Source organism: Taudactylus pleione, unplaced genomic scaffold (genome assembly GCF_031769625.1).
Source record: "Taudactylus pleione unplaced genomic scaffold, aTauple2 ptg000400l, whole genome shotgun sequence".
In the NCBI taxonomy this organism is placed as follows: domain Eukaryota; kingdom Metazoa; phylum Chordata; class Amphibia; order Anura; family Myobatrachidae; genus Taudactylus; species Taudactylus pleione.
In genome coordinates this window covers 5,282,893-5,296,104 of record NW_028284802.1, presented here as the reverse complement: position 1 = coordinate 5,296,104, position 13,212 = coordinate 5,282,893, and the positions used below count along the sequence as shown (strand labels likewise).

The 13,212-nt window shown below is 41.9% G+C and overlaps 1 protein-coding gene across 1 annotated transcript in view; it reads left to right on the top strand.

Annotated features, from left to right (window-relative positions):
* The first annotated feature begins 9,381 nt into the window (after nt 1–9,381).
* EGFL8 (EGF like domain multiple 8) overlaps nt 9,382–13,212 on the top strand; it is a 45,412-nt gene continuing 41,581 nt past the window's right edge. The window contains exons 1-2 of the mRNA XM_088446561.1: nt 9,382–9,483; nt 12,441–12,520. Of these exons, the coding sequence (XP_088302687.1) occupies nt 12,459–12,520 (62 nt within the window). The 5' untranslated portion in view covers nt 9,382–9,483; nt 12,441–12,458. The remainder of the gene's footprint in view (nt 9,484–12,440; nt 12,521–13,212) is intronic.

Genomic DNA, 13,212 nt, shown 5'->3' with positions numbered 1-13,212 from the left:
CGCCGGTTTTGGTGCAATATTTTCGCCTATTCCGGCAATGTGCGCTCCATTTTTTCAGAAAATCCAATTGCAAAACAGGCGAAAATGCATACGTGCGATCATTTTTCATGGCGAAACTGGTGGAAATTTCTCCACATTTTGGGAAATTAGTCTGTACCCCCCAAAAAGCCTAACTGACATAAGATATCCATATAGAAGTATGGCCGTAATAAATGTATTTGGGGTTCTTAAGTTGTGTCAATTGGCGGTTATTATATGTGTATGTGCATCAGTGTTGCAAAATGATAATAAGCAATAATTTTTTTTTAGAAAATAGCTGCTGTACGTAAATTGGGGTGCATTAAAATGGGTAACAAACTATTAAACAAATAAAAATTTGTACTGCGCTTATAAAGAAATTCTACTATGGAAGAAATTACCGACACTAAGACACAGGTATGTATATAAATAAGGGAACAATTTTATTCCATCTAAAAATATATTATATAAATCTAATGCATTTATAAAAAATATTGCACATGAATTTTTCTAATAATCAATTTCTATACTCAAAAATGTAGCAATTATTTTTATTAAATGAGAGGGCCGTGCAGGAGATGCTCTCTGTGGCCCAAAAAAATTCTGGACATTTTCACCTTTCAGGAGGCGAATGTAGAAGATTGCAGCACCTGCAGGAAATGTTGAATTCGCACTGCCACCAGCTGAAGCAAGAGGTAGTTACAAGGTGGAACTTCACCTTTTATATGCTTCAGCGGATGGAGGAACAGCAAAAAGCCATCCAAAGCTACATAGTATACTATGGCATAGGAAGAGGAGGGGGAATGAACCTTACTCAAGCTCAGTGGAAAATACTTTCTGTGCTGTGCAAAGTGCTGAAACCCTTCAAAGTAGTCACTTGTGAAGTGAGTTCAGACACTGCCAGCTTGAGTCAGGTAATTACCCTAATTAGACTGTTGGAAAAGCAGCTTGAGAAACTGAAGGAGTAGCTGAAACGAAGCGACTTTTAGATCAAGTCCTTTATTCGCTTCACCGGGATCCAAGGGTTGTCAGGATCTTACAATCGGATCAATACATTTTAGTGACCATGCTGTCTTACTTCCCAATGGACACAGATCTGAAGAGATGCAAAGAGCTGTTGGTAAGCAAATTGTCAGCTTAAGTGGCATGTGATGTAGCGATGGCTTCTCCTTCAGTTTCTCCAACAAGTGCATCTGCCGAGACAAAACTAAACTTTCCCAAAAGACCCACTGGTGATGCAGATGAGTCAACATATCCAAGTTTTGACATCTGGTCGGGTCTAAAAGAATTGCCTACAATTAATGAGACCTCTACCATGACTCCATCTGATACCGTCACCATTCAAAGAATGGTTGAGGACTATTTTACATTTTTTAACGATAGCGTCCTCATAGGCATGTCAGTCAATCCGTTTGACTACTGGCAGGTAGAAAGGTCAATTTGGAGGCCCTTGCACAAAATGGCTTTGCCTTACTTGAGCTGCCCACCCTTCACTGTGTACTCCAAAAGAGTTTTCAGCACAGCCCGGAACCTTGTCAGTGATCGGCATAGGGGGCTACTTCCTCAAAATGTGGAAAAGATGATGTCCATCAAAATGAATTACAAATTATATGCCAATTACATCCAAAAATTACAGAGGCACCTGTAATGGTGGATTCCAGCGGGGACTTGTCTGAAGATGATTTACACACTGATGAGCATGAGGAATCGAATGATGATGGCGACAACATCTTGCCTCGGTAAAGCCAGGTTGTGCATGTAGAGATCATTGCCAGCAATGTCAGCTGCCAATTGGTAGCTTGTTTTGTGGGGTCCTAAACAAAACAATCGCTTCATGATTGATATTGTTCATGAAGGTGTTGGTGGTGAAGATGGCAGGTGCTTGGATCTAGCAGAGAGAAGGGAGCTGGCTGACGCTGGACTGCTTGTTGGTACTTTTTTAGCCAAAGTTTCTGAATTGTGAAATAACTTTTTGGATGAATGCGCCATCCAAAATGCTGGTTTGACCGCATTTCTCATTTCTGCATCAACCTCGGAATGTGATGCACATCGGGGCTTAGAAGCAGTGGGTGACGCCATCTGAAGATGGCATTACCCTATAGAAGGTTATTGGCTTCTATTGGGAGAGTGCATGCAAAGAGAGGCGGGCTGCATCAACTCCCGAATGCGATGCATTATGCATCCCGCCTTAGGTTAGTCTTTCTTCCTTCCACTCACCTCAGTACACAAACTAGCTGTGTATGATAATGGTGCCCCAGCCAGTCAGCTCCCAAATGTCATCTGTTTAAAAAATGACAGTTGGAAGCTAATTGACTTGAGCACCATAGTGAATAGACCCCTATGTGAGAATTATAAAGAGGTATCGCTGGGAACACAAACGTCTTATTTGGTAATTATAGAGGGGTATCTCTTAGAATACATACTGTACGTCTTATGTGGGAATTGTAGAGGGGTATCTCTGGGCATACATACGTCTTATGTGGGAATTATAGAGGGGTATCTCTTGGAATACATACATCATATATGGGAATTATAGAGGGGTATCTCTTGAAATACATTAGTCTTATGTGGGAATTATAGAGGGGTATCTATTGGAATACATACATCATATATGGGAATTATAGAGTGGTATCTCTTGGAATACATACATCATATGTGGGAATTATAGAGGGGTATGTCTTGGACTACATATTTCATATATGGGCATTATGGAGGGTACCTCTAGGAATACATACGTGTTATGTGGGAATTACAGAGGGGTATCTCTTGGAAAACGTACGTCTTATGTGGGAATTATAGAGGGGTATCTCTTGGAATACATACATCATATATGGGAATTATAGAGGGGTATCTCTTGGAATACATACATCATATATGGAAATTATAGAGGGGTATCTCTTTTAATACGTACGTCTTATGTGGAAATTATAGAGGGGTATCTCTGGGAACACATACATCATATATGGGAATTATAGAGGGTTATCTCTGGGAACACATACATCATATATGGGAATTATAGAGGGGTATCTCTGGGAACACATACGTGTTATGTGGGAATTATAGAGGGGTATCTCTGGGAATACATACATCATATATGAGAATTATAGAGGGGTATCTCTGGGAACACATACGTGTTATGTGGGAATTATAGAGGGGTATCTCTGGGAATATATACATCATATATGAGAATTATAGAGGGGTATCTCTGGGAACACATACATCATATATGAGAATTATAGAGGGGTATCTCTGGGAACACATACATCATATATGGGAATTATAGAGGGGTATCTCTGGGAACACATACATCATATATGGGAATTATAGAGAGGTATCTCTGGGAATACATACATCATATATGGGAATTATAGAGGGGCATCTCTGGGAACACATACATCATATATGGCAGTTGTAGAGGGGTATCTCTGGGAACACATACATCATATATGGGAATTATAGAGAGGTATCTCTGGGAACACGTACATCATATATGGGAATTATAGAGGGGTATCTCTGGGAATACACACGTCATATGGGAATTATAGAGGGGTATCTCTGGGAACACATACGTGTTATGTGGGAATTATAGAGGGGTATCTCTGGAAATACATATGTTTTATGTGGGAATTATAGAGGGTATCTCTTGGAATACATTCATCATATATGGGGATTATAGAGGGGTATCTTTTTTAATACGTACGTCTTATGTGGGAATTATAGAGGGGTATCTCTAGGAATACATACATCATATATGGACATTATGGAGGGGTATCTCTGGGAATACATACGTGTTATGTGGGAATTATAGAGGGGTATCTCTGGGAATACATACGTGTTATGTGGGAATTATAGAGGGGTTTCTCTGGGAACTCATACATCATATATGGGAATTACAGAGAGGTATCTCTGGGAACACATACATCATATATGGGAATTATAGAGGGGTATCTCTGGGAACACATACATCATATATGGGAATTATAGAGGGGTATCTCTGGGAACACATACATCATATATGGGAATTATAGAGGGGTATCTCTGGGAACACATATATCATATATGGGAATTTTATAGGGGTATCTTTGGGAACACATATATCATATATGGGAATTATAGAGGGGTATATCTGGGAACTCATACATCATATATGGGAATTACAGAGAGGTATCTCTGGGAACACATACATCATATATGGGAATTATAGAGGGGTATCTCTGGGAACACATACATCATATATGGGAATTATAGAGGAGTATCTCTGGGAACACATACATCATATATGGGAATTATAGAGGGGTATCGTTGGGAACACATACATCATATGTGGGAATTATAGAGGGGTATCTCTGGGAACACATACATCATATATGGGAATTATAGAGGGGTATCTCTGGGAACACATACATCATATATGGGAATTATAGAGGGGTATCTCTGGGAACACATACATCATATATGGGAATTATAGAGGGGTATCTCTGGGAATACATACATCATATATGGGAATTATAGAGGGGTATCTCTGGGAACACATACATCTTATATGGGAATTATAGAGGGACATCTCTGGGAACACATACATTATATATGGGAATTATAGAGGGGTATCTCTGGGAACACATACATCATATATGGGAATTATAGAGGGGTATCTCTGGGAATACATACATCATATATGGGAATTATAAAGGGGCACCTCTGGGAACACATACATCATATATGGGAGGGGTATCTATGGGAATACATACATCATATAAGGGAATTATAGAGGGGCATCTCTGGGAATACATACGTGTTATGTGGGAATTATAGAGGGGTATCTCTGGGAACATATACATCATATATGGGAATTATAAAGGGGTATCTCTGGGAACACATACATCATATATGGGAATTATAGAGGGGTATCTCTGGGAACACATACATCATATGTGGAAATTATAGAGGGGTATCTCTGGGAACACATACATCATATATGTGAATTACAGAGGGATATCTCTGGGAACACATACATCATATATGGGAATTATAGAGGGGTATCTCTGGGAACACATACATCATATATGGGAATTATATAGGGGTATCTCTGGGAACACATACATCATATATGGGAATTATAAAGGGGTATCCCTGGGAATACATACGTCATTTATAGGAATTATAGAGGGTTTAATCTGGGAACACCTACATCATAATGTTGCGATTCCAGGGTGGAATCGATTAAGATAGCGTAGAGCGGAGGTTTGAGTAGGAAGTTGGTGGAGGTATTCCTTTGAGTGGTCTTTCGTTGCTGCAGTGTAAATGGTTAAAAGTGGGACCAGCAGGTTAAAGTCTGGTGCCAGCCTTGAGGGCTGGAATGCAGTGGCTAGTTGTGGCCAAGGGTTAAGGATATGATGCAGCCTTGGGGCTGTTGAGGCAGCCTTGAGGGTTGATTAGTCTTTGCTAGTCATGGCCTGTGGCCAAGGGTGACATGCAGCCTTTTGGCTGTGGAAGCAGCCTTGAGGGTTGGTCTGTCTTGGCTAGTTGTAGCCTGAGGGCTAAGGTTGAGATGCAGCCTTTGGGCTGTAGATGCAGCCTTGAGGGCTGGTCTGTCTTGGCTAGTTGTAGCCTGAGCGCTAAGGTTGAGATGCCGCCTTTGGGCTGTGGATGCAGCCTTGAGGGCTGGTCTGTCTAGGCTTGTTGTAGCCTGAGGGCCATGGTTGGGATGTAGCCTTTGGGCTGATAAGTCTTTGATGTAATGTGAACAAGGCTGGAAGATGTTACCAATGTCGCCGGGTTGACACTAGTGATGATGCATCGGATTGCGCACTTAGGATGCTTAGTTGTGACCTGTGCCGCAGGGATGACACTGGCGACGGTGCGCTGGATTGTGCACTTGGGACGCTGAGATGCAACCAGTGCCGCCAGGATGACACTGGCGACGGTGCGCTGGATTGCGTGTTTGGGACGCAGGGATGCGACCAGTGTTGCCGGGTTGACTCAAGCCGCCTGACGCTGACCTGCATCCTGGATGAAGTGCACTCCGCACCACTGAGATGACACACAGCTACGGTAGAGATGCACACTGTGACACAGCAGCATGCGGCAAATGTTATGCGGACTGTGCCACCTCGATGAAACAAATGGCAGGGAAATAGCTCAACAGACAGGACTCTAGAACTCAACTGACAAATAGGAGTCTGGAATAACCGGAAGCACGAGAAACTCTATCACTGGCATGGAGTGAAGGGCTGGTTGGAATTTAACAGAAATAGAGCCCAACCAGACCAAGTCTCCCTTAACGATAAACCAGTGTGCACCTGTACTGTGCACAGACAGGAGAACCAATTAGCGTGCACCTGACATTACACACAGACAAGCAGTAATTAATGCAGTGCCTCAGGCTGGAAACTGCATCCAAAATGATCTGTTTAACTGTAGATCCTGACACATATATGGGAATTATAGAGAGATCTCTGGGAACACATACATCATATATGGGAATTATGGAGAGATATCTCTGGGAACACATACATCATATATGGGAATTATAGGGGGGTATCTCTGGGAATACATACATCATATATGGGAATTATAGAGGGGTATCTCTAGGAACACATACTTCATATATGGGAATTATAGAGGGGTATCTCTGGGAACACATACATCATATATGGGAATTATAGAGGGGTATCTCTGGGAACACATACATCATATATGGGAATTATAGAAGGGTATCTCTGGGAACACATACATCATATATGGGAATTATAGAGGGGCATCTCTGGGAACACATACATCATATATGGGAGTTGTAGAGGGGTATCTCTGGGAATACACACGTTATATGGGAATTATAGAGGGGTATCTCTGGGAACACATACATCATATATGGGAATTATAGAGGGGTATCTCTGGGAGCACATATATTATATATGGGAATTATAGAGGGGTATCTCTGGGAACACATACATCATATATGGGAATTATAGAGGGGTATCTCTGGGAACACATACATCATTTATGGGAATTATAAGGGGATATCTCTGGGAACACCTACATCATATATGGGAATTATAGAGGGATATCTCTGGGAACACATACATCATATATGGGAATTATAGAGAGGTATCTCTGGGAATACATACATCATATATGGGAATTATAGAGGGGTATCTCTGGGAACACATACATCATATATGGGAATTATAGAGGGGTATCTCTGGGAACACATACATCATATATGGGAATTATAGAGAGGTATCTCTGGGAATACATACATCATATATGGGAATTATAGAGGGGTATCTCTGGGAACACATACATCAGATATGGGAATTATAGAGGGATATCTCTGGGAACACATACATCATATATGGGAATTATAGAGGGATATCTCTGGGTACACATACATCATATATGGGAATTATAGAGGGGTATCTCTGGGAATACATACATCATATATGGGAATTATAAAGGGGTATCTCTGGGAACACATACATCATATATGTGAATTATAAAGGGGTATCTCTGGGAACACATACATCATTTATAAGAATTATAGAAGGTTTAATCTGGGAACACCTACATCACATTGTTGCGATTCCAGGGTGGAATCGATTAATATAGCGTAGAGCGGAGATTTGAGTAGGGAGTTGGTGGAGGTATTCCTTTGAGTGGTCTTTCGTTGCTGCAGTATAAATGGTTAAAAGTGGGACCAGCAGGTTAAAGTCTGGTGCCAGCCTTGAGGGCTGTAATGCAGTGACTAGTTGTGGCCAAGGGTTAAGGATATGATGCAACCTTGGGGCTGTTGAGGCAGCCTTGAGGGTTGATTAGCCTTTGCTAGTCGTGGCCTGTGGCCAAGGGCGAGATGCAGCCTTTTGGCTGTGGAAGCAGCCTTGAGGGCTGGTCTGTCTTGGCTAGTTGTAGCCTGAGGGCTAAGGTTGAGATGCAGCCTTTGGGCTGTAGATGCAGCCTTGAGGGCTTGTCTGTCTTGGCTAGTTGTAGCCTGAGCGCTAAGGTTGAGATGCAGCCTTTGGGCTGTGGATGCAGCCTTGAGGGCTGGTCTGTCTTGGCTAGTTGTAGCCTGAGGGCCATGGTTGGGATGTAGCCTTTGGGCTGATAAGTCTTTGATGTAATGTGAACAAGGCAGGAAGATGTTACCAATGTCGCCGGGTTGACACTAGTGGTGATGCACCGGATTGCACACTTAGGATGCTTAGTTGTGACCTGTGCCACAGGGATGACACTGGCGACGGTGCGCTGGATTGCACACTTGGGACGCTGAGATGCAACCAGTGCCGCCGGGATGACACTGGCGACGGTGCACTGGATTGCGTATTTGGGACGCAGGGATGCGACCAGTGTTGCTGGGTTGACTCAAGCCGCCTAACACTGACCTGCATACTGGATGAAGTGCACTCCGCACCACTGAGATGACACACGGCTACGGTAGAGATGCACACTGTGCAGCCTCGATGACTCAGCAGCATGCGGCAGATGTTATGCGGACCGTGCCGCCTGGATGAAACAAATGGCAGGGAAATAACTCAACAGACAGGACTCTAGATCTCGACTGACAAATAGGAGACTGGAATAACCGGAAGCACGAGAAACTCTATCACCGGCATGGCGTGAAGGGCTGGCTGGAATTTAACAGAAATAGGGCCCAACCAGACCAAGTCTCCCTTAATGATAGACCAGTGTGCACCTGTACTGTGCACAGACAGGAGAATCAATTAGCGTGCACCTGACACTGCACACAGACAAGCAGTAATTAATGCAGTGCCTCAGGCTGGAAACTGCAACCAATATGATCTGTTTAACTGCAGATCCTGACACATATATGGGAATTATAGAGAGATATCTCTGGGAACACATACATCATATATGGGAATTATAGAGGGGTATCTCTAGGAACACATACATCATATATGGGAATTATAGAGGGGTATCTCTAGGGACACATACATCATATATGGGAATTATAGAGGAGTATCTCTGGGAATACACACGTGTTACATGGGAATTATAGAGGAGTATCTCTGGGAACACATACATCATATATGGGAATTATAGAGGGGTGTCTCTGGGCATACATACGTCTTATGTGGTAATTATAGAGGGGTACTCTGGGAACACATATGTGTTATGTGACTATTATAGAGGGGTATCTCTGGGCATATATACGTGTTATGTGGGAATTATAGAGGGGTATCTCTGGGCATACATATGTGTAATGTGGGAATTATAGAGGGGTATCTCTGGAATTTGGAGTTATTTACAACAATGGCACTGTAGAAGGGGCATCTGTGGAATTGCAGTGGGGGTGTTTGGAGTAGCAGAGGGGAGTCTCTGGCACAGTAAGGATTGTAGCAGTGTATTAGGGGTGTGTACTTCCTCCTCTCACAATCTCTCTGCTCTATGCTGTGTACAGTATGTGATTATTCAGCCTGGGACTGAGAGGGGACATTCAGCGCTGTCACAGTGAGTCTGTACATAGCTCTGTGCTGTGTGCTCTGCTGTAGCTTTATCTCACTGTAGTGTATTGTTATATTTTACTTTCATGTTTCTAATATTCTCTACAGAAATGATACTGAGCACATTTTATCATTCGCAGTTTTGTGATGTACGCTAATATACTTTTTCCAAATTCTCCTTATTTGTGATTATATTCAGAATTATATTTTTATTATATCTGTCTTAATAAAACAATAATAATTTTCAAATTGAAGGAAATCTGCATCTCAATATTTATTCCCATTGGCCGGGCAACTCAGCAGCAGCGGAGTGTACCTGCCCAAGGCATCCAGGATTGGATGTGAGTGTCACATGACCAGATCATGCCTTACCTTGGGATGCCATCTTTGTCTAGGTACGGCCTGCTGCTGCTGCTGATATACCAGGCTAAGGGGTCTATTTACTAAGCAGTGTTAGGAGACAGAGTGAAAAGTTATAAGGTGCCAGCCAATCAGCTCCCAGCTGTCATTTTTCAAACACAGCCTGTGAGATGACAGTTGGGAGCTGATTGGCTGGCACCTTATCACTTTCTTATCACTTTTGGAGATAAAGTGGACGGAGATATAGTGCCAACCGATCAGCTCCTAACTGTCATTATTCAAACACAGCCTGTGACATGGCAGTTTGGAGCTGATTGGCTGGTACTTTATCTCTGTTCACTTTATCTCCATCCAAGGCTTAGTAAATAGACCCCTAGTCACAATAAATAGTGTGATGCAGGTGAAGGGTTTCCATCCTATTGCATTGTGTGCACCTTTTTTGTTAGACAAATATAATAAATAACAGGACCAGTGTATAGGAAGATAGAGTAAATAACTACAATATTTTAAATATTTTTTACATTTATTTTAACTTTATATTAAACATTTAATTTACAAATTTGCAATGTGATTATTTATTCTTGATTAGTAACATTTTGCAAGCTATTCTAGATCCTAAATGAACTTATTCCCCCCCTTGCAGACTGCACACGTGTACTAATTGATGAGGATTTTTGTTTCCACCCTGCAGTAAATCTTTCTGGTTCCCTATATGTTAACATTACATTGTGCAGGAAACCTCTGATTGAGAGGGGAAAAGCTGATGATTAGGAAACCAAATTTTCCATTGAGCAAAGTTTTTGATCTATCCCTAGTGCAAACTGTTAGTGACACAGACTAGTGCCTGCACTACTAACATCCCTAGTGCCCAGCGCTATATATTACAGTGGGCTGTGGGAGTTGGCACGTGGGGACCCAGAACCTGTGTTGGTGTCCCATGGTTGCAAGCTGAGCAATAAATCCTATTAGTAGACACCTCATTTGAGGGGGAGGGGAGGGGAGGGGGGGTCACAGATAAATGGCACAGTAACATTTTTGGGGTTTCAGCTGAAGAAACAAATAAAAAAAAAGCATCATTCATGTAGTTATTAATCTGCAGCTGGTACTTCATGTGCTATTCATCATATTGGTGTACCAGTTTGATTACTCATGTTGATATCAGATTTATAGTAGGTTTTATGCACTGTACAAGTCTTCAGACACTTGGAGGAGAATCTAACTAGCCGCGGGGTCTAACCTGCAGCTAATCATCCACACCGGGAGATTCAAGTAGCAGGTTTTACTCCATACATCAAACTACTGATGTGGACTTTTCCTCTCAATATTAGGAGCTGCGACGAATAGTTAGCGAGAAAAGGCACCCAGGGGGGGTTAACACGTAAGGAAAACTTTACGCGGTATCAATGGGTTAGAGCAGTGGTCTCCAACCAGGAGCTCTTAATTTTGGTAGCTCAGCTGCCGAGTAAACTAGGAGGAGGTGACCTCTGACGTGTGCTCCCCCGTGACATCGACGCCATGGGTGGAGCCACAGGGAAGCACGTCAGGTGATTGCCGCAGCCTCTACAGCAATCACCTGACGTGCTTCCCAGTGGTTCCACCCACGGCGTCTACGCTACGGCGAAGCAAGTTACTCCCATCCAGCCCTGCCAGAAAATCACACAGCAGCCCTGTTTATATACTGTATTTTGCTCCTCTACTGCACGTACCTCCTTGGAGCTGGTAATTAACAGTGAAATGTGCCTGTGCTTACATTTTATTTACAAACTATAATAATATCACTGTAATCATTAAATGCATTTTTATTTTCTATGAAACATTTTTTTCATTTTCATTAACTTACCTTCAATTGTTCGGTTATTGGCCAGATTTTTTTTTCTACAATTTTAGTTGCTCTTCAGGAGATTTCATTTTTCTAAAGTAGCTCACACCTAAATTAACGTTGGAGACCACTGGGTTAGAGCATATTAACCCCTGGTTTACCTCGCGTGAGGCGGTTAATTGAATTTCCACCCTTACTTTTACTAATTTCTTCCGTTATTTCACTGATTTCTTCCAGTTTCCAGAACTAGTTACTGTATAAGAATTTTAAATTATACAACAAAATAAAAAGTTTCCCATACTACATACTGTTTAATACCATTATAAAAATAGTCCTGATCTGACTCAATATGAGCAATCCTACCATCTAATATTAGCTTTACCTGACAACACACCCCTCCTGTACAGCTGTAAGGAATTAGTTGCACCAGTACAGTACAACACCCCACCACCTGCTACCTACCACCTTGCCTCATCATCTCTACAGTACCCATCACTGCTCGCTGCCCCAGACACCTTCCCTTCCTATGTCCTGCCTGATGTCCTGTACGTATTACTGTCTATTCACATAAGCTGGCCTGGTGGCCTACTGAGCACCTAATAATCTGCTACAGCACTGCAGAATTCACACACTTGTGTTTTATCCTCATGTTTCACTTAGATTGTAAGCTCTGGAGAGCAAGGCCCTCTCACTTTCTCTTGTGTCTGTTTTGTTGCACATCGCTGTGGAGTATGTTGGTGCTTTATAAGGAGTTATAATAACTATAGAAAATGTTTTCCTGGCAGGTGGACCTCTGGAACGCAATGTCTGTCTGGACTGCTCTTGCCATAGTAATGGGTTTATCAGCACATGCACAGGGGTCCAGGTGAGCATACTCCCAGCATTCCACATAAATATGAAGTATTCCTGCTGCTGACACTAATAATTGTGTAAATTCACTTTAACTTCAAATCTATATATTTTCAAGCAGCCGCCCAAATGCTGGCATGTTCATAGGGGCCCGGTGCCTAAATACTCTACTCTACCCAAAATGTTTCCTTTAAAGTGGAACCGTAACACCGTGCTGGTGCTGACACAGATCCCACAGGATTAGTTCTTTCCTGTGGGACACCAGTGATAAATATTGCTAAATCCAATTAGTGTACTATACTATTAGTAGACAGCCCACATTAAATGCCTATTGCTCATCTTACACTTTTCAGTTATTCCCCATTCTCGTGACGCGTTTCTCATAGCTATCTATCTATCTATCTCATATCGCTCTTTCTATCTCATATCTATCTATCTATCTCATATCTATCTATCTATCTATACATCTCATATCTCTCTATCTATCTATCTCATATCTATCTCATAAATTTCTATCTATCTCATCTATCTATCTATCTCATATCTCTCTATCTATCTATCCATCTATCTATCTCATATCTATCTATCTCATAAATTTCTATCTATCTCATCTATCTATCTATCTCATATCTCTCTATCTATCTATCCATCTATCTATCTCATATCTATCTATCTCATATCTATATATCTCATATCTATCTATCTCAT